The sequence below is a fragment of the Apis florea genome, unplaced genomic scaffold, assembly GCF_048593485.1.
Source record: "Apis florea isolate Af1SG1 unplaced genomic scaffold, ASM4859348v1 contig_3203_pilon, whole genome shotgun sequence".
In the NCBI taxonomy this organism is placed as follows: Eukaryota; Metazoa; Arthropoda; class Insecta; order Hymenoptera; family Apidae; genus Apis; species Apis florea.
Window position 1 is genome coordinate 2,148,753 of NW_028256723.1, and position 21,464 is coordinate 2,170,216.

Genomic DNA, 21,464 nt, shown 5'->3' on the forward strand with positions numbered 1-21,464 from the left:
ATTACAAATTCATATCAATTAGAAATCTAATAAATTTTACAATTCTTTATTTAGTATTAATTTTTAATTCTATGTATTCTACTTTTAAGATAAAGTAATTTGTGCTCATCATTCATTCATAAATCATGTAAAAACCTCTGACTATCTCTCTTTTTTTTTTATACAATCATTTCAGTTTTAGCATAGCTTTAAATCCATCGGTCCGAGCCGCGAGTATTTCCCCTCAAGTTCACTGTACTCCATAACTTTCAGTGTCGATAAGTCATCGTTTCCCCTGATCGAACGAGAAAACTCATAAATTGTTCGCTGCATCAGCCTCGTGAATGTTTCACGACCGGAAATTCATTGCCAGCGCGAGTCCGGTTAAATATATCGGTCTTTCCCCATCGAAAACGTATACGTATATGTATGCTATTATATCGACAAACCAAGTTCGATTCGACGAGCATTAACTCTTTCGTTATGAATTTAAATGGAACGGGAGGGAAAGTAAGATTGATTTAAACGAAATTGGCTTAAACACTGGTGGAACATTGCTCGAAATTGTAAATGAAATCGACGATGTAGATTAATGGAAATATCGACTTTGAGTCATTTTACAAAAGATAAGCAGCGACTGCTGCCAATATTAGATAAATCACTTGTATAATTGAAAGAAAAAGAGGAAATAACAAAAATATGTAATATTACAAAATTACAAGTCGTTCGACTTATTTTTTATACCATATTTCATCGTTTCGTCTTGGAGAAACTTTTCGATCGAAGATTTAGAAAAAAAAAAAAAAATCCCGTTCCCCTTGTATTTGTACAATTTCTTTCCCCGTGCAAGAATTACAGAAATCAAAAATGAGAACATCTGGAATGACTTTCTAATTGAACGTTTCCCCCTTTCTAATGCACAATTTTTTGCACAATCTAATGACGATCTTTATTCGTTTCTGATTGCAGCTGGTGGGCGGCGAATTCGACATGGAACTGAACTTCGTGATTCAGGACGCACAGAACATCAGGCATATGCTGGAATTGCTCGATCATTGCCCGCCCAATCTCCAGGTAAGCAAAGGGTGTTACGTCCGCCCTGATCAAACTAATTATCCAAGGGGGTTGGGGTGTTATATCAGGCCGCAAATTTGATTCTACGAAGGAGAACACGATCACTGCGATCAATACGTTTAAACGTAGTCGTAATTAATTTCTTGCTCGACCGGTTAACGGTAATGTAACCTTTTATTCGCCTTCCATAGTTCTCGTTCTCAACATTCAACCGATATTCGAACCGAACAAATTAATTTCACGTGATTTGAGATTCATATTCATATTCATTACAACTGATTTTGGATAAAGTTTGACCGAGGCATTAATACTAAAGAAGGAAAGAGTAGACGTTTGAAGTGAAATATACACGTTACGATCTGTTACGATCTGAAAATCGAACAACACGAGACGTTGATCTAGAAAGTTTTTGTTGTGTCGTTTCATCTGGAAAGTTTGTTTCGTCGCAAAAATACATCAAGAATTCAAGTTCTCGCGTGTAATTATCTCTGTGCAAAATCTGTCTACAAACATTTGCTACGCGAAAAACAATCATCATCCGCAACACACGATGGAAGAAATGCGATTCTCATCCGAATTCGAAATCATGAGAAACGCGATCACGAGATCTTCGAACTCGTTTTTTGTAAAGGAAGCAAAGGATATACAACAAGACAAGAAAGTTTAATTCACAAAGAAAAAGCCATTTTCCCTTTCCTCGGCGGACCGGTAAACTTGCACGGGTTGTTCGCGTCGCGGCCAGGAAGTTTTCGTGTAAAAGTAAATAGAAATTTAAACTGTGTACACGGAACAAGTTATGAGAAGCTTGTTCACTCGTTTCTAGCATCCTTTGATCGCGTGTTCGCGTTAAACGCCGGTGGAAAATGTTGTTCGACAAAGTTCACAATAGAGGCTAATTTCGTTGCTCGCGAGACGGGGGGGGGGGGGGGAAGGGGGGCGAGTTTTAAAAACGAGCAATTAAGCCAACGTTTGAAATAATTGTATATAAGTTAAATTTTTCTTTCTAATTATTACGAATTTCTTGCTTTTTTTTTTTTTTTTTTTTGGAATGTTTACGATGATTATTTATAGCTCAGAATATATTTCGTACTAATATTTCAGCATCGAGGAGCTTTCTCGGATAAAGGGATGGAAATTTCAGCTTTCACAAGATGGAAATTTTTTTATTTAAAAAAGAGAGGATTAGTTTGATGTCTACGCTGCTTGCCTGACCATGACGGGCCAATATAATGTTTCTCTCGTCATGCTTTACACTAAACACATTTGAATACAACGGTTCTATTCTTCTTTTCCTGTCCGACGGGCATATACCACTTGTCTCGTCATGGCTGTCTTACTCCAGTTGCCTGACTCTACTAAGCTAACCACGATTGCATTGTGCTACTACTTGCCCGATTATAACGATCACGTTCTACTCGCCTCGCCATGACGGCCAACTATACTCTTGTCACGCCATGGCTGTATTATTCTATTTATCCGAACATAATGGCCCTATTGTATTTATCCAATCATGACGGGCATATATTATTTGTTCGCCATAACTGATTTATCGCATTTGCTTAATTGCGACTCTAATTGATAATTGACTACGACCGTGTATCTTTATCTACAATTTGTAATCATTGGTACATCATTATTGTTGAATTAAAAATATTCTGATTAATCTACGCGTGAATAAGATACGGATATTAAAATAATTATAATTGAAGTAATTTAATAATTCGAATTATTAAATGTTCGATATATCGAGATTAATTAAGGATCACTTATCGAGAAATGATTTATAAAGAGAGATTCTTCCAGATATTTTTCCAGAAAACTTCTCAATGGGATTTTTAAAATTATACATTATACTCGATGATTTAATTCGAATAGAAGTTAAACCAAAAAAGAAACGTCGTATTTTTATACTTCGTTTCTAACAACCGATATCGCCCATTAGCACGAGCAATAATACTTGCTTTTACACCATTTGACACGATTTGGCATTTCAATCTACATAAATCGATAATCAGAGAATCGCTTTCCGTGTAATTTATGTACGACAGATAGACTTGTTTAATTGATATTTTACAATACAATTGAATGTATTATATAGAATACATGTTTCTAATGGCCGATCCATTTTTCTTATTTTATTTACTTCGCATTAATTTTAATGCATAATTCATTCATTCGTTAAATTTTATTAAACGTGTATATTTCATCCATCCGTGTGTCATTAACTTCAGAATACATTAATAAAAGACAAAAGACAAAATATTCGTGGTATTATCACATGCTAGTAGAATTCAATTTTAATAGATTATTTTAATTTTTAAAAAACATCCTAAAACATTCTATTAACTTGTTGCTACGAATAATGCGTCAATAGAAAGATGATAGCTTGCTAATACGAAGCCACAATATGAATTTGCCGTATCATCTTGATAGGATAGCCTGTGGCTGATATAATCTGTTGGAGATTGGTTTCTGGTGTCCTCAGAATCCGGTTCGAGCACATCTCTGAAATGTTAATACGGTTAAAGGAGTTTCCACGTCGATGTCCCCAACCATACATGCTTACTTCCTACATATATCTTATATGTATACGCAGAAAATAAGAGAAACACGTATATACGAACAAGCAGAAAGCTTATCCACTCATTGAAATCTAAATCGCACACTGTGGAATGCATAATTATCTTAATAGAATATACTCTCTTTTTTTTTAAATAATTTAAGGATAATGTGAATTTGCAAATTTTTAATTTTTCGTAAATGATCCTCTATGAAAAATACGCAATATGGGAAATAATTGAAAATTTCAATATTTCTCGCTGAATTTTGAACAAGACACGTTCTTCTTCTTTATATAATTGTAATTCTTTGAATTTATATGTAAAAAATTTTAGGAAAAAATTTTAAATCAGTTTCAAAAATTTTTTCAACGTCAAACTCTATGAAATCCTGAGAAAATTGGTATTAATTTCAAAAGGAACTTGATAGGAGGTTTAATATTAGCATATTACATGACTAGACGAATTTTAATATTGACATATAGTACAACCATAGAAAGTTTATTTATCTTTTTTAATTCTTTCCCAATGCACGATTTACAAATAAAACGAATATTTTTGGAATATTTTCTTTCTCTCTTTTTCTACCAAACAACAATAACTAGTGAAAGATGAAACCCTTTAACAAAATCAATGCTAAACTTTCCAGATAAAGAATAAATTGACAATAAACAAGCAACAATAAGTCTTTGCGCAGCTCGAATATCGAGGAAGAAGAGGAATAAATCGTTTCAATAATTTCTATTCGAAGTTTCCTTGCCTCTTTGTGCCAATTTACGGTCAACCATTCTTTACCTCAGACACAGACGTTGAACGTTCCTCGAAAAGAGATACGGGCCCGATTGAGAAATACACAATTAAATCTCGAGTATATTTCTTCGTTATTTACCTCGCGCTAGCCTCGTGGCGATATTTTCAAAGAGGCAATTAAAATGGATGAGACATCTTCGAGCTCGAAGAAATTCTTCTCAGAGTAGAAGAAAATATCAGTGGAAGCCGAAAAAAAAATCAACAAAAATAAACAATTGAAATATCGCATTGAATCTTTTCATAATCTGATAAAATTCCAATCGAATTCGCTCTGCCCGTTATCACGTGATTGCCTACCTCAGAATTGATGTAAATGCATGCAACTCGTATTACAAAACTTATCCCAGTTTTAACATGCATTACCTCTTTATACGATGTTACAATATATATATATTGGATTGGAAATTTTCTGGTCTTAGTTGGATAGCGTTAAGGTCTCACTGAAGTTTTGATATCGAGGTTTTTAAAGGTTGGTTTAAATTGCATTAGTTATACATGTATCAAAACATGCGTTTCGATGTTGGATACAACGAATTGCATACATTTGGAATTTAGTTTATATGCATAAAACAACAGAATATTCGAATTTAAAATTATTCTATTGTTAAGATAAAGTATTCGAATAATTTTAATCGATTAAAATTCAATCAAATCCAACATTCGAATTTTTCAAGTACAAGTTCAAATCGAAATTCAAAATTTTAAATCGAATTCAAATTTCCCAAAATACAGACTTTCTATTTCAATTTCTCAAATTCCTTACTCGACATTCATATTCTTTCGTTTAAATTCAAATTTTTCGATTCAAATTTAAATTTTCCCATTCGAATTCAGATTTTTAAATTGAAATTCAAATTTTCCATTCAAACTTAAATTCTTTTTTTTTTCCAATTCATAATTTTCAATAAATTTTACATGTTTTCCAAGCTTAAACTACGCTCTAATCATTCACCAAGTCAAATAATACAGTTCTAACGATTTTAGGATTTTTTTAATATACACACGTGCATTACAACAAATTTCATATTTTGCAAAAAAACCCAAATAACAAAAAAATTCGTAACAAATTTCCACCTATAATATCAATCCTAAGGAAGGAACGATATTCCACAAATATCAACTTCAGTATCATACTTCATATACGAAAAAAATTGCAGGGAGATAACACAGAGGATTGTCATTCTCGTTATTCTATATAAGTCGATCTCAATTAATTATCATGTCTGGCAACATTGATACAGCTCGTGGTTAACCGTATTTCCGGAGGAACTACTTCAGATACAGCGAGTTACCGGTGTCGTATCGATGAAATGTAAATTTGGATAACTGCTTGCAAACGTCATTCACGCTGGTGCAACGTGCACACCGCTCGCCTATCTCATGCATATGCCTCTGGTAAACTATGCTATCGCTTTCTCCCGCTATATTCCGCTTTTAAGGAATAAATGTAACACGTGTTTGCGAGCCCGGGGCACGAAACGGGGCGAGTTGTAGCGAATTTACAAGTGTGTATCAGATACACGCAAATTTTGCGTGCCACGACACGGGTTATGGCGTGGCTGGAACGACATGAACTGTTTTTAATGGGCCATAGTATTATGAATGATATTATGGCAGCATTATTGTAAGATGTTAAAGTAAATTTCTATTGCTTGGATATTTAGAATATCAAAAATATCGGTATATAAATATATTTATCAATGTATAACTTTTTGAATATTTTTCGATTGTTGTATTTCTCTACTCTTTTTACTCTAAAAAATATATATCACTTATTTAAATATCAATCAAACACGATTCCATTTACCTGTTGTATTATTAACAAAATTATTATTAAGTATTACATTATTAACATCGTATCGTATCAACGGAGGCACAGATTAAATTCATATTTTGATAAATATCGCACGATAATTCTCCCAATTCAAACATTTGCATACTAATTTAAAACAAGAAACATATCATTCCAAACGACCTTATTCACCTGGTCGCCCCATTATTACAAAATTATTCCAAATTTATATCCAACTCGAAAACTTCGACAGTGGCGGCGCAACCGTGTTTTCGATCCACGATTGTTACGTCCATAACTCAGGCTGAAATTTATGAAAGCCGGCATCACCGGTAATCCCACGATATCCGAGTTATAAAGCTTAAATCATGACCGATTGTTCGCGAGTGTTATTCATGGACTTGGCGAGCCATTCGAGAACTTGTTAAATCTGTCCGGGTGCAACGATCTACGTCAAATTTGTTCGGACAAACGGCGGCTAACATTGCACAAACTCTGACATTCGATTGTCTGGAATGGATTTAATAGTTTATCGTCGAATCGGTGTATAAATTCGCTCGCTCGATCGTTGCTAGAAAACAAAACGGGGGAGAAAGAGTGATTTTTATCACTTTTCGAGTTCGCGCCAGTAGTAGCTCGTCGTAGTACCTTGTGCTTCGGTTCCCGGTCATTCCGCGCGATTGCTCTTTACCCGTTGTCGCGATTTGTCCGACTTAACTGGTTATTCGTTTGATAAATGGTGTCGAACTTGCCGATCTTATGATTTATTGAAAATTTTGGGAAAATTGATCGTAATTGATCGTGGAAGGGGATCTTATCAAAAAGCTTTTCTTGAATTTTATAAAATCCATTAACGAAACGTTTAAATTTCCGATTTTAACGATAAAATTATCGAAATATATTTAAATTAAAAAAATTTAAACAAAAGAAGAACGTTTATACCAAAGCTAAAAAATATTATATTCGTCCCTTGCACGAAGATCGCTAATTGTGTATTTTCCTCGAGTTTATCCAAATTATTTGCATTCTTGTGGTTTACAGTATTATTCTGTGATTTACATATTCATGAATGCGCACAATTATTGAATAAATTATACGTCTTTCGCGTATTCACAACCCCCTCTCAATTTTCGTTTCACACAAAATAACATCTTGCGAGAGTACGTTGCTTTAACAAAGAGTGAAGAGGAGGAAAAAGTGATGAAATACAAAGACAGATTGTATCCACGTTCATCGAATAACCATTTATCAGAATTTCGAACTAGACTAACAAAATACATACGTGGCCTGTACCGCCATTGTACAAATCTGCAATGTTGCGACGCTTGTTGAAATTGGACGATTTCCAAACGCTTTGAACAAACAGCGAAATAAATATGACCGGCGTACGTACGATTTTACACGATAAAATTTTCCGATGAATTATTACACGATCGTGTAAATAATCGATAAAAGTAATATTGGACAAATGAAATTTTCTCCAAATCTATAACCATTTTTATCATCTACACGTGGCATATTGTTTGATAAAAAAGAACAACAATGATAATAAAATTTTCTTTATATAAGAAAAAACGAGATGGAATTCGTAATTTTAAATAAAATTTTTTTATTCGACGAATTTTTATAAATCTAAATAAGTTTAATAATATAAGAATCAACACCGTGCATGCACATCGTTCTGCATAACGATAAAAATGTTTCTTCACTCGTTAAATGTACCTTGTTCCCAAACAATTACGAAAGTTTACTCTACACGTAACGAAATTTTCCTTCTCTCTAGCCACATTTCGAAAAACATTTCTGATTAAATTATATTCACCTCGAACTTCGCTCTCTTTTCAATTTCCACTCATCAAAATTCATTTTCACCGTCAATTTTCAATTTTCACGACCAACAAGTATCGTAACGCGTATCAAATTAAAAATTCAAGACGCATTGTCATTTCATACGATGCTCGAACAACTCTATACTGCGTGACAAACGAATGAAACAACGTAATTATTGGTGCAATGGAACAATATCGATCGAGCGTGTTGTGTGTATTCCAAAGTGAATTCTCGCGGAAAAGAAAATGGACGTGTAACGCTCGCATCGTGAGTTATGCACGGTGGTGCACGCGTATGCAAATATAGATCAGATCCGAAATGGAACGTCGAAGGTGAAATCTATTAGCGTGGAAACGGTGTAGCGCGATTAAATAACAAAGGTGTGGGACCTTAGCTTTCGCGAGGCGCATTAATTCCAGTCCGTAAATTACGTTCTGTCGAATGCAACGCGTATTTCATTTACTCCGATGAGAAATTAATAGCACGAGAGTTCGGACACATTTCGATCGTTTGACTCGTCGAGCATTGTCACTAACGGTGATGCAAACACGCAACTACAATTTAGTTTATCAGTTTTGCCAAGGAAAATCCAATATTAATTTCTATATTTCGTTTTTTCTTTTTAATATGACGTGTCAAATTAATTTATAAATATTTTCGAGAAGCTGATCGCGTTTGATCAAGAATAGAATATTAATTTCGAACAAGACAAAGAAAAATGTTGTGATTCGTATTATCTTTTTTATTCTTCTAAAGAATTATCTGATAACGTATCCAAGAAATAATAATATTAAGGAAATGATTATTTTAACGAATGAAATATTGATTTCTTGATAATAGTTGTTGATCATTCTAAAAGAAAAAATTTATTTTATCACTATCAGTTTCGAATAAACGACTCTACATTCGATTCAATATATCTGGACACGAGAGAAACAATTCCCCATCAATTTAAAAAACTCGATATCCTGGATAATCTTGTGGACTTCGCGTAATAGGTACAAACGATCTTGTACACGATACATCATTCTAAACCCGAAGGATTTAATACAGCGAGCTCCAGTGCCAAGGAAGTCAATTTAGGATCATTCCTGAACCTGAAGGGATTCGATGTGGATGACCTGAATCCAGGAACGTGCATACATCATCTCAAGATCCAAGGATCCGGTCGATTCCTTCAAATATTTCGAGATGTTGGTTGAGTATCCTACCTTTGCCCTCCTCACCCACCCACATTATTTGTGTTCCTTCGGTGTAATGTCTACATACTGTTTGATTTAGAGTTAATTGTACTAGTGTTCGCTCGTGTCACGTATTATCTGTTCCAATCCCTTTGAATCAAAGCTGTCCTATTCCCCGTCTAGTCTATCTTTGATCTTAAGTTGTCCGTGTTGGCCACGGACGATTTGAATCGATTAATCATTTTGACACAAAGATCTATTTAATCGCTTTCTTCTAAATTTACTCACACATCAACCTCTTTAAAATCACTTATCTTAAATTTTTTTGTTCATTTCAATCTAACTTGTTCGCGTTGAGTTTATATAACTTAAAGTTATATAATTTGAAATTATTTGCAATCTCTTAAAGTAATTTATTAATGAATATCAAATTTTCCTAATTTCATAAATTCTAAATATATTCTCTGTGAAAGTGTATCACAAATCTATGCTCCACGTTTAATTTCTATTCCTCGAATTTCTTGGCCCTGCAAACCACCCTATATTCCAAGACCGCAAGTATTACAATAATCTCAAATAATCCATGACCCAACATCCAAGATAACGAACGTTTAGGTTCTACGAAACTTCGCTTGACTTCGTTACAAAATCATTAATCACACGATTTACCAGATGTTCGAGGCGTACTCAACCCAATATCTTTCATGTACGCCAAGCGTAAAATATTTCACGCGACCTAGTATTAATGCCACGCATCGTCAACGTTATTCGTGCGTATAATACGGAATATAAACAAGCATGTACATGGCGCATTATAGTGTTGTGCTGCATAAGTGAAGCTGAAAGCGCAACCTCGGCTGCGAAATATCGGGTCAAGTTTAATGACTCAACTTTACTATGCTCGTCTCAGAAACATGATGAAACATGGATGGTCTTAGTCAACAAGATTTGCCGCCTCTCACCGGAAGCAAAGGAACAGCACTCATTATGAGTCTGTATACCTTCTAAAGATCTCGGCGTAACGTTTAAATTTATTCGATGAACGTGTTTTTGCGATATAACGAGTTTTTGTATAGCAACGGACTGCTCATGTTTGTATGTTTATAAGTAATTTAAAAATTCAAAAGTAAACACGAAAAGCGTTTAAAAATATTAAGATTAGTAAATATTTAAGATACCTTATCTTTCATTGTTTTATTATTCATGAAAACATATAAAGTTGCACGAACATCTGCGGCTTATTTTTATCAAATATCGTTTAAAATATATCGCTTATCGATACATAAAGGAAAGATTTAAAAAGGAGGAAAAAGATTGATAGAAGAAATAAAAGAATAATCGTGTTAAAAGAAATAAATATCTTACCTTTTATTAGCAAAACTGGATTAGCTACAAATATTAAATAAGAAAACATATTTCGAGTTAAATTTAAAAATTCTAATAAATTAGTGAATCGCTGTTTAAATCATTCGAAATTAAACATTCACACTCTCAATAATATTACATCGAAATATCATTCAATTATATTCATCAAATTGAACATCATACTTCGATACAAATTTCGCGACTTCCATCCCATCAACCATTCACGAATCGAGGGTATAGCATCATCGAAACTCGAATCAAAATATTACAATTCCTCTCGAGCACTCTAAAAAATCGTTATACTTTCCCAATTTAAGCGCTTTATTTGCACGCATCGCGCGTACAAATTCCAGAGTCGGCAGTTCCCGCGCGACGAATGCAACGCGAATGTCTTTGGTTATTAGCCCGGCTGGAATATTAATCCCGGTTAGTGGCAAGTGGCGCGATAATAGCGACACTTGCGTTGCGGTCAACCCGAATTTATGTCGGCCGAGTTCTCGTTGTCGCGGCCTCTGTCGGAGGCGGAGTCATTGTTGGAGGCATCAGAGGATCGGCGATAACCTCCTCCCCCCGGGCCGCAGATGCTCCCTGCACCGCAGACAGAAACTGCGGGGACCACTGCGTTGCAGTTAATTGCTCGCGGATCGAAGCGATGGGAATTACCGGCGAAATTAAAACACCGAATGGGGGAGAGCTCGATAACATATTTTTCGTCGTTAGCGTGGCCGGTCGTTAAAATTTCGTATAGCGACCGCGGAAAACGTAATCACGGTGTACCGATTCGCTGGAACACGTGGATCGGAATAACATCGTTTCGTGTATAGTATATCGACGAGATATACTGCGAGAAAATCGTGGAAATTTTCGCGATATTTTTTTTTTCATCCGTGTTTTGTTGTACATTAGATTTTCGAAATTATGTTTGAAAATTTAGTTATCTCGAATATTGTCGAAATAGAGGTGATCAAGAGTGATATATAGTTAAAATTTAAAATGATGTTAGGACTAATGGTTGATGAGTTGGATATATCGATTTCTTTTCGCGACTTTTTTTTTGTGGTATTCGCATTCATTTTTAAAAATTGACTTTAATTTTAGGATGTGCAAAAGACGCAATGTTTGAATAAATTGTCGATGATTTTTCCGGTTGGTTGTAAATTTAGATACAATTTTATTGGTCACTTATTGGTTATAAATATTTCGTATTTTTCGACTCGTTTTTTATGAATCGTACATATTTTAAAAGTGCGAGGAGAACTACATTTTTTAAAATGTGTGCACAAATTCAAATTTTAATTTGAATTGTAGAATAGACGATAACAATATTTACGTGAATAATAATTAAATGTACATATCAAATGCATTCGTGATGAAGAACAGAGAACAGAGAGAATATATTTTTAATACTCGATAAAGAATCTCGAATGAAAATTAATATTAAAATATATAAAATGTAAATATACGTAAAAAATGTACGTAATAATTTTCAAATATATAAATGTATATATATGTATAATATAAATAAAAAGTTTTAAAATGGTACGATATTTTCTGAAAATTTTGTTTAAAAATTAAAAGATTTAATTTTTAAATATAATTTGAAAGAATTAAAATAACAGGAAAAATCATGTTACAATTATTAATTTGTGAAAATTGTCCAAGAAAGAATTTATTTTTGGATATGTATACGTATCGATATTATTATACATAGTTTAAAAGAGAAAAGAATATTACGTGAAATGTTAAAAAATGGCTCGAAAAGTAAATTAATAAATTTAAACTTCAAAGACAATGTACATTGTGTAAATCTCATCGAGAGTTTTTGAACTTAAAAAAAAATCTCGTTAACAAATTTGGTAACATTGAAATCTGAATTTTCGCTTCGATGCTACTTCGATGATAAGTAAAATGAATACTACAGTTAGAAATGGAATATTTATTAAGGCATTATAAAAACATTTTTATTTAACGCTTTGTTTTTTTCAATTCGAAATTCATTTTTTTTTCTTTACATTTATATAATATTTATATGTAAATACGTTCAATGCGCGCAAACTAGAAAGAACAAATTATTAAGTTCTTCCTCGCAACATTGAAACTTTATTATAAATGTATGGAAATATATTTGAATAATTTTTTATTCATCTCAAATATATTTAGACCGCGAAAGTATTTTCTCTTTCGTATTATTTTCTTATTTCAATGAAAAATTCTTTTCTCTCTTTCTACGATTTATTTGCCAACAGTCAAATATTTTTTATTAACGCTTGATTAAACGGACTAAGTTTATAAACGAGTTAATAACTTTCGTAAAATTTTTATAAACTTACCGATGCTGCATTTATTATCGTAGATATCGCCATTGTTCACGAGCTCTGTTGAAAACTTGCTGTAAATCACGTTGCACGAGAGCAGAGAGAAAGAGAGAGAGAGAGAGAGAGAGAGCACATCTTCTCCATAGAAAAATTTTGTGCAGATAAATACAGTCCATCGTCTTTAAGATCGATCTATGAAAACAGAGGAAGCAATTTTTAAAAAGAAAGAATGATCGAATGATGAATATTTGTACATAAATGTGAAGAAAAAAGATAAAATATGTTATTATTTGAGAATTCATATATAATTTCCATTGATTTTATATAATTAAGAGAGAGAAAAGCAATTTTTTATTTGACTTTAAAAATGTAAATTTTTGAAATTTCAAATATAAAAAATAACTTTGAAATATATTAGAATTTAAAAATTTGAATTGATTTGAATTTTTAAAATTCAAATATTGAATATTCATATGTAATAAGAATATGAAAATTCGCAATTTGATAATATAAAAATAAAGTTAAAAAATTATGAAATATTAATTAAAATATTTAAAATATAAAGTAAAAATTTAAATTTTTTAAGAATTCTGTTTAATATCATATTAAAATTTATTACATTAAAATTAAATTAGTAAATTAATATTATAAAGTGCTTACATTTTACGGTACTTTTGTCCATAACCATATAACCTCACTATATGCCGAAAAATATCACGCTTGCTAGTTATATACTTGCGCTATCGGTCACTTTCAAATTGTTTATAAAGTATGTATATGTATAAACCATAAGAATAACGTATTTATTCGATGTTTTGAAAAAGTGAGATACAAAAGGACACGAAATGTTTTCAAAATCATCCGGATTATATGATCCGGAATGTACTAGCATATTAGACGCGTAACATACATACTGTGTGTGAAAAGCGCATATGTTCTGCGCATAGAACAAAATGGATATCAATCGTTCGTTATAGACGGTTCGATCTATTCATACTTCGATTATGTTTAACGATCAGACTCTAATAGATCTCTACCATATATTTCATTGTTTATTATCTTACCTTATTATCGCCAAATGTTTACTCGTTTACTTCTTTCTTCTAATTTTAACTGTCCTTTTTTTTCTTTCTTCTTATTTTTCGCAAACAAATGTATGGATTCCGAAAGAATTTCTTATTTAAAATACATGTAATAGTATTATATATGTCATTCTTATTATTTTTAAAATATTAATAACAATTTCTTGATGTATTTCAAATGATATAAAATTCATATCCGTCACATTACGAACACCATTCTCACACACTTTTCTAACCTCAGTATCACTAAGCTTGACAAAATACCACTTAAAATAAAATTTAAATCACTATTCACATACTACAATAGTCTCTTGAAGAATGTAATATTAAAAGGTAAATCTTTGAAGACAAACTAAAGATTGATCTTGTTTTTTTAGAATAAATACGTCAAAAATTTTTAGAAAGTTTTACGAAACGACCGAAGAAAATTAATTATGGCTATACTTTATATTCTTGCCTGCAGTGGCGCTGCCTTCCTAAACGTTACTAACAATGCAATTTCGTAACGACAATGTTAATTTTCCGCGGCATTTTTGAATTTACTTTTTTAATTAGTTCAATTTTGTCACACGAATCATGGCTTGAATATCAAAGAAAAGAATCACTGAAAAATTCCGCGAATGCTCGTTTCTCGAATTTCCGTGCAATTACAAGTCTAGAGTTCAAATAAAAGAGATTTCATGAATTAAATCATTTCGAACTGGAGGAGTGTTTTTATTAGTGCGAGGATGCAACTTGGTAAATAAAAATCTTTGATGAATTTATATGAATTTATATAAAACATATTTTAAATATTAAAAATATTAAAATGATATGGAATAATTAATAATTCCTGCATTTGATATTTAAAAAAAAAATTATATTAAAAAACGAACAACAGTATTATTTGAAAATAAAATGGAATAATATAAATTTATTAATATAAATGAAAAGAAAGTATTCGCTTAACGAATAAATATTTTGTAGCATAATATTTTGTATCCTGCTATCTTTCTATATTACTTTTCAATTTTTTCTAAAATTAAAAAATTCATTCTTCTAAATCAAGCTCAAAAGCGAAATCCATTCGTTGTTCAAAGCTATCTACGGATCTCCCTTATATCGAATCGAGACACGAGGAGTCAAATGATCCTGCGTTCACCACAGAATCCGCTTTTCTCTTTCACTCAGCACGCTGTCGCTAACAATTTCGCAGAACCGCGCGTTGCAACGGGAGTTATCGTGAAGAGGTCTATTCAAACAGCACGTACTCCTGGAGCCCCCGTTCCTGGGACGTAATCTAGTCAACGGTGCACGATTGTACATACGTAGAACGGTGCCATGGAAATCGTTCGTGGGACAACGCCCTGCGTTGGCGTCGCGTCGCCTTCTGTCCCTGCAGAATAATCAACGGGGATGAAAGAACGGTCGGGGAAAAAGTACTTCCGGTATCCTGCCGAGGAAACATTAATTTTTCGAATTATTACTGCGAGCGTGCTGCATCGTATCTTTGTGAGTTTTGTGTATGGAGAGATAGATGGCTCGATGAATTTTCATTCACTGTGAAATTAAGTATGTTTTTTATGTATATTGGTAAAGATGTAAGTATTTATAGAAGCATCAATGAGTTTTACGATGATGGTAAGAGATGTATAGATAAATTTGAAAAGGGAAATTTTAAATTTGTAAAGAGAAAAAATTAAATTTAATATATTTGAAGTCTGAGTGATTGAATAAATTACTTTTAATAGAATTAAATTGTTTGATTCTTTAATTATTTTGGATAATTTTTTCATTGTTTTATTTGTAAAAATATACTTTTCTCGGAGAATATTAATTATCGTTCTCTAGATTCGAATTAATAGATCACATATCCATGCGAGATATTTAGGATCCAATAGGATCATTATCGATAAACAAACTTAACGAAAAGATTGATCGTCGGCAACGAAATTAATCGAAAAGTAGAAATGTCATTCGTTGGTATCGGTATTCAGTGATTTACGCGATACTATGCCGTTTCAGCATACAGAAAGGTTCATTTATTCGTGACGTTTTCATCACCGATAGAACCATCGCAAGTTCGATATTGCTTTTCGGATTAACGGAAAAACGGGCTATCTTTCTTTCGTTCATCTGTCAGGACATTCATTGACTTTATCCGGGGAACATTAGCATGCAGTCAGCATAAACTGACTAATAGCTTTCGTTCGATCGAAATATCAAAGTTACGCTTTGAAATAATAGATATATTCGATGCTTCTCACATCTCGATTAAACTGTCAAAATTTTCTTCGAGAATATTAAATGTGTGTGTGTGAATTAAATATTAAATATTTTAAAATAAATATTACAAAAATATAATAGTATTTGATAAATATGAAAAGATTTTAATTATTTAAGGATTTCATTCATTAATATGATATATATAAAACTTTTCAATATAAATTAAATTTTTTTCAATACGAAAATGAAATCCATCCTTCATTCAATGATCTATTGAATTTCTATTTTATCGATCCTCAGAAGAAGAAGATCCTCTGAGACAGAATTCGCTGTCTCACCAGAGACACCCATGTAAAACAGCCAAATCATGACGAACGAGTTTCCATGATACCGTATCAGGGAAGGAACACCCAGCTTTTATTAGATACTCCCGATCTATTACAAGAAAAGTAAGACAAATCGTTCTTAATGAGCGGTGATTTGTTACGAGATATAGGAAGGAAAGAAAATGTTCAATCACGAGAACGTTTTTTGGTATCGGTCTACGTGAACAATTCAGTCGTGCCAAAAAAGGGAGAAAAACGATAAAAATTGCAACATTATATAAACAATGTTGCAAACGTCGTAGAATTCTAGTTCTGGAATAACGTTTCCGATTGGGATAGTCATACGTTTTTCGAGTAAATAAGAAAGAGAAGAGTGCTGTAAGCGAGGTAAAGTAAAGTATGGACTTCCTGCAGAGATGACTTTGTTTTTCTTCTTTTTTCTTTTACCGTACGTTAAGTATGGGAAGAGTATTTAGTAGAGTCTTGCATTAAAAGCATTAAAAATTGTTTCATTTAAGTATTTATTTTAAAGTAAAATGTTTTTATAAAAAGCTTCGAAGGAAAAAGAACGAATATTTTTATTGTTTTAGCGAGAATGGATAGTATTTTCAAGTATTATTGTTTTAAGTTAATATACAGATAGATTTATATAACTCGAAATGTTTGATAACTGTAAATTTCTATATTATTATACAATTGAGTGAAATGTATTTTTGAAAAATTTTCTGCTTTTATATATGCTTCTATAAATAATAGAAATGAAACTCCATTAAAGGATTATGATTTGTTACCACTGAATGTAGTAACAGAATTTAAAAGAGATCAAAACAGTGCAAATGTACGATAAAATACATTGCATTAAAATTGCGAATTCTCTCTAGCAAAAATTTCAGTAAAAATTCACATTTTTCATTCTGATAAAAAAGTTATGATATACCACACAATTCTATTTTCCTTATTTCCATTTAATCTACTCGTGAGATTGAAAAATTTATAATACAGATTTATATATAGTATATTTATAACATTCGAAAATTATCTTTAAATAACAATCAATTTTTCAAATTAGTCAAATAACAATAAATTCCAAAACATTCATACGACAATTCGAAGATCAATATATCACTCACATATCACACAAAATTATAATAAACAAACTACGCATATATATATAATTCTAATTCAACAGCTTCAAAGGCTTCACAATTTAATATTCCCAACATTCCAATGACCAAAAATAATCGCGCACGAATTAACCGTCCACCACTTAATCACGTGCATTTGCAAACTATCAGGCCCATCTCGTATCTCTTTCCTTCGCCAGCAGTTTTTTTTTTTCCTGTATCATTTAGGATACAGAGAGACGAACGCTTGATTAACTCCAACCCCCCATTAAACGCGCAAAGCTCCGCGTTCTTCCGGTCCGCTGGGTTCCGGCTCCACGGAGCAGCCGGAAATTTCTGAGTTATCGAGAGCGTGACGTCATCGCGCTGTTATCGCTCAGCCGATTTCGACTCGACTTCGTCTCCGTGTGGCGTTTCGTGTCAAAGGCCGAATCCCTTTCGGCGGGATAATTTTCCGGAAGGATGGATTCGCGCGGATCGAATACGCTGCGATCGTGGTGAGCATCGTCTAAGACAAAGGGAGGGAAAGGGAGGATCGAGGAGAAGGGCTAAGGCTTAAGGCTTAAGTTAGCTTCTTAGGGAAGGTACACAAGTCTTTGTGGAAATGAAGAAATCGATAGGTGAATTTAAAAAGGATGTATGTATCGTTGTTGCAAGGATTTAAATTTTGTAGGATTAAAGGAGAATAATTGGAACGAATGGAAATAAATGGGATTGTTTGAATATTTGTAAGATGTAGAGAGTTGAGATGAAGTTTCACGGTTTCTGAGTGACATTGGTTAATGAGTATAAACGAACTGAGAGTAAACTAGTAGTTTCTAAATAATCGTTTTTACAGATATAGTTATGAAGGTTGAATGATTAAAAATTGATATTGTTTTTCGCATAAGTTGAAATAAGTAAATAGATATTAATTCTAGAATAAGAGTACGAATTAATTGGCAAGAAATTAATTTTCACTTAAATTTTCGTTTTATCTCCGTGAAGTGAGAATGGAATAGAGTGGAAATAAATTCTCATCGGTATATCGAGACGATCTTTCGCTCGGAAAATGGATTGCATTCCGCCAACTCTCGATGATCACTCCTGTTGTGTGTAATTACGTTATTCCGGTGTAAATCATTGTCTCCATGGGATTCGAGGAAGCGAATAGATAGAATAAAGTGGAAAAGTTTCAAGTAAGATGATATAAAAGAAGAATATCTTGATTAACAAACGATCTCTTAATAAACGACTTAGATAATTGAGATAAATTAAGACTAAGATTAATATATAATTTATTTCATCTGAAAATATAATATAATTTTGTATTCTTATATTTTCTTCTAACATGACGTAACTAACATGAACTACAAATTAATTTTGTTCTTGGATTCTGTTCTTCTAATCCATCGATCAAGTGTATCTTTATACCAGAAATTCTATGTAGACTTTATCCGTACAATCGATTCAAAGCTGTGTCTCATCTGAAATCCAACTCGATTTCTTCCGTACTTTCCTAACCACTTGTCATTTGCAGCAATTCGACAAGATTTTCATTCACGTCCAACATTTGAGAAGTTCATTCGCCTTTACAATGGCAAGCATAGACGTTGTACATGGTCACTTCACTATTGTGGACTTTTAGCTTCGTGCTCTGGATTCTGTCTCCACTTTCCTTTGTAAACTTGAATAAATAAATTTCTTGGAAATGTTTCTACTGAATTAATTTTTAATTTTTCTTCTTTGACGGACAAAAGGAAAAGGAACGTTTCGAGCATGAAATACAATAATGCAAATTAATTACGACTGTTGAAAATAAAAATAGAAATATTTGTAGAAATTTTATATAAATTTATACTCGTATTTTATATTAAAGAAGATTTTTAGAAATCCAGAATAGTTTTGGTTCTTTTTGGTTGGAATAAATTCGTTTTAATCCAAATTTGATGTAACTGCGATAGACAATAATTCCGCGAATTAATTATCCAGCTAATGAATTTCATTAATTATTACCATCGTTTCTGATGATAATTACATTTTAATGCGAAAATACTATTGAAAATCATGTGTGCATGTCTGGTCTTTTCAATAAAATCTATAAAGCAAACGAACAATAGTTTAGCAACAACCAACATAAACCAACATACGTGTAAATCGTAAACAAATCTGCCAACTTTGAAAATCCGTTATAGTGTTTCCGTTGTAGAACGCTAATTAATAACAAGCAATGAACAAACGTTGTTTGGCATTGCAAGAGCTGCAAAAAAAGAAAAATAAAATAATATCGCGTGAATAAAATTTGTTAACAATTTTCCGCGTAAAGTTTCTTTGTCCACCGACCTGATTCGCTCAAAAATTAATAATCACCGCTATAATAAAAAATTTGATTACGTTCCAAAGCTTTATGTCCAAAAAATTAATTTTCTATTTATTTCCAACTGTTCTGTCTATTCAAAATTTTAATGATCGAAAAAAGACTAGCAATAAAAGACTCTTTTCTATCAGATCAATATTTACAATCGATATTACGGAAAAGAAATTTGATGTCACTTTCACTAAAAATTTTAAAATTAGCATTCGAAAGGTGACTTTAAGATTCGACGACTCGGTTTTTACAACGAAAACAAAATGTGCTCTTCATTTACTCGTTCTTTATCGATGTCTTAGTCCAGGTCAATCGTGGTTTATTGCCAATTCACGACGAAGAGCAATGCTCGTGAATTTACAAGTGGAAACGGAAATTCCGCCATCATCTTTGAACAAAGAACCCAACTCAGGTTGTATCCACTGTCATAAACCATGAATTTCAATTAATCATTTGATTTCTCTTTTCTTTAATAGGAATCTATTTCATTTTGTATCTCGTGTCAAGGAGGGATTTTCTTTGAGAAGAAATAAGATTTTTTTTTTTGAAGTTTGATATGTGAAAGAATTTTCTATAATGTTTTTTCTTGCTACATTTTCATAAATCACTCACGGTGAGTGGAGACTGTAAAGGAAATTGCCACCTTGTCTATAAAGATCGAGCCGCGCGATGAAATACGGCCGGCGAGACATGGTCGAGTTCAAGTTAAAAGGATTTTCAAGAGTAAGTTTCTTGTAAGAGCCTTGGCCAAGTTGATAGCTTCTGTGCAAGAGGGTGAATGGAGAGTATCGCAGAATTTTTTTCTTTTTTTTTTTTTTAATTATCGGATAGTTTATTTTTATAGGATTTTGATGGAATGTTTCAATACGATTTATTTAAAAATTTTTGAATATATATTTTATTATGATTTATTTAAAGACTGATACTGTTTTACCGATATTTTAATTATTCTGCGTATAAAATCTAAAACTATTTGAACTAAGGAAAAAGGAAATATCGATCACTTTAATTAACGATTAATGTATCTACCATTTTTTAAGTGCAAATGATTTTTATTCTTTAAAACGATATTTACGCTCAATCGAATTCAATATCGTGTTTGAACTGTAAAGCATCGCTAGAAAAGAAATTTCTCCGTACAAAAATATCAAAGACTCAACAATTTCAATCATTTGTACCAACTAATCTTCCCAGATTTTTCAATACGCTTCGTTTCCAAATCGAATCCATAGATTCAAATGTATAACAGACCAGTTCGAAAACCGGTTGTTTCCGGTGAATTCAATTAAATTTTCTGGAAGCTGCGCGTTTGATAACCGTCTGTACGGTCCTATTATCGCATTCTCTCGTCTATTTCCGATGTTCCGGGCTTAATTAATGTTATTTCATCTTCGCCACGGCCGATGAATACGTTTCGTGGCGCGAGCCCGCTCGGTTCCTTTAATTTAATGCATTGTCTCGATGGACCAGCGCTTC

The 21,464-nt window shown here is 32.5% G+C and overlaps 1 protein-coding gene across 3 annotated transcripts in view; it reads left to right on the top strand.

The window, feature by feature from the left end:
* The window catches only part of LOC100863256 (rugose), a 410,744-nt gene that overhangs the window by 270,323 nt on the left and 118,957 nt on the right, over nt 1–21,464 (top strand). For all 3 annotated transcript variants that reach the window (XM_086910780.1, XM_086910781.1, XM_086910779.1), the window contains exon 2: nt 949–1,053. In XM_086910780.1, coding sequence (XP_086766906.1) covers nt 949–1,053 — 105 coding nt within the window. The remainder of the gene's footprint in view (nt 1–948; nt 1,054–21,464) is intronic.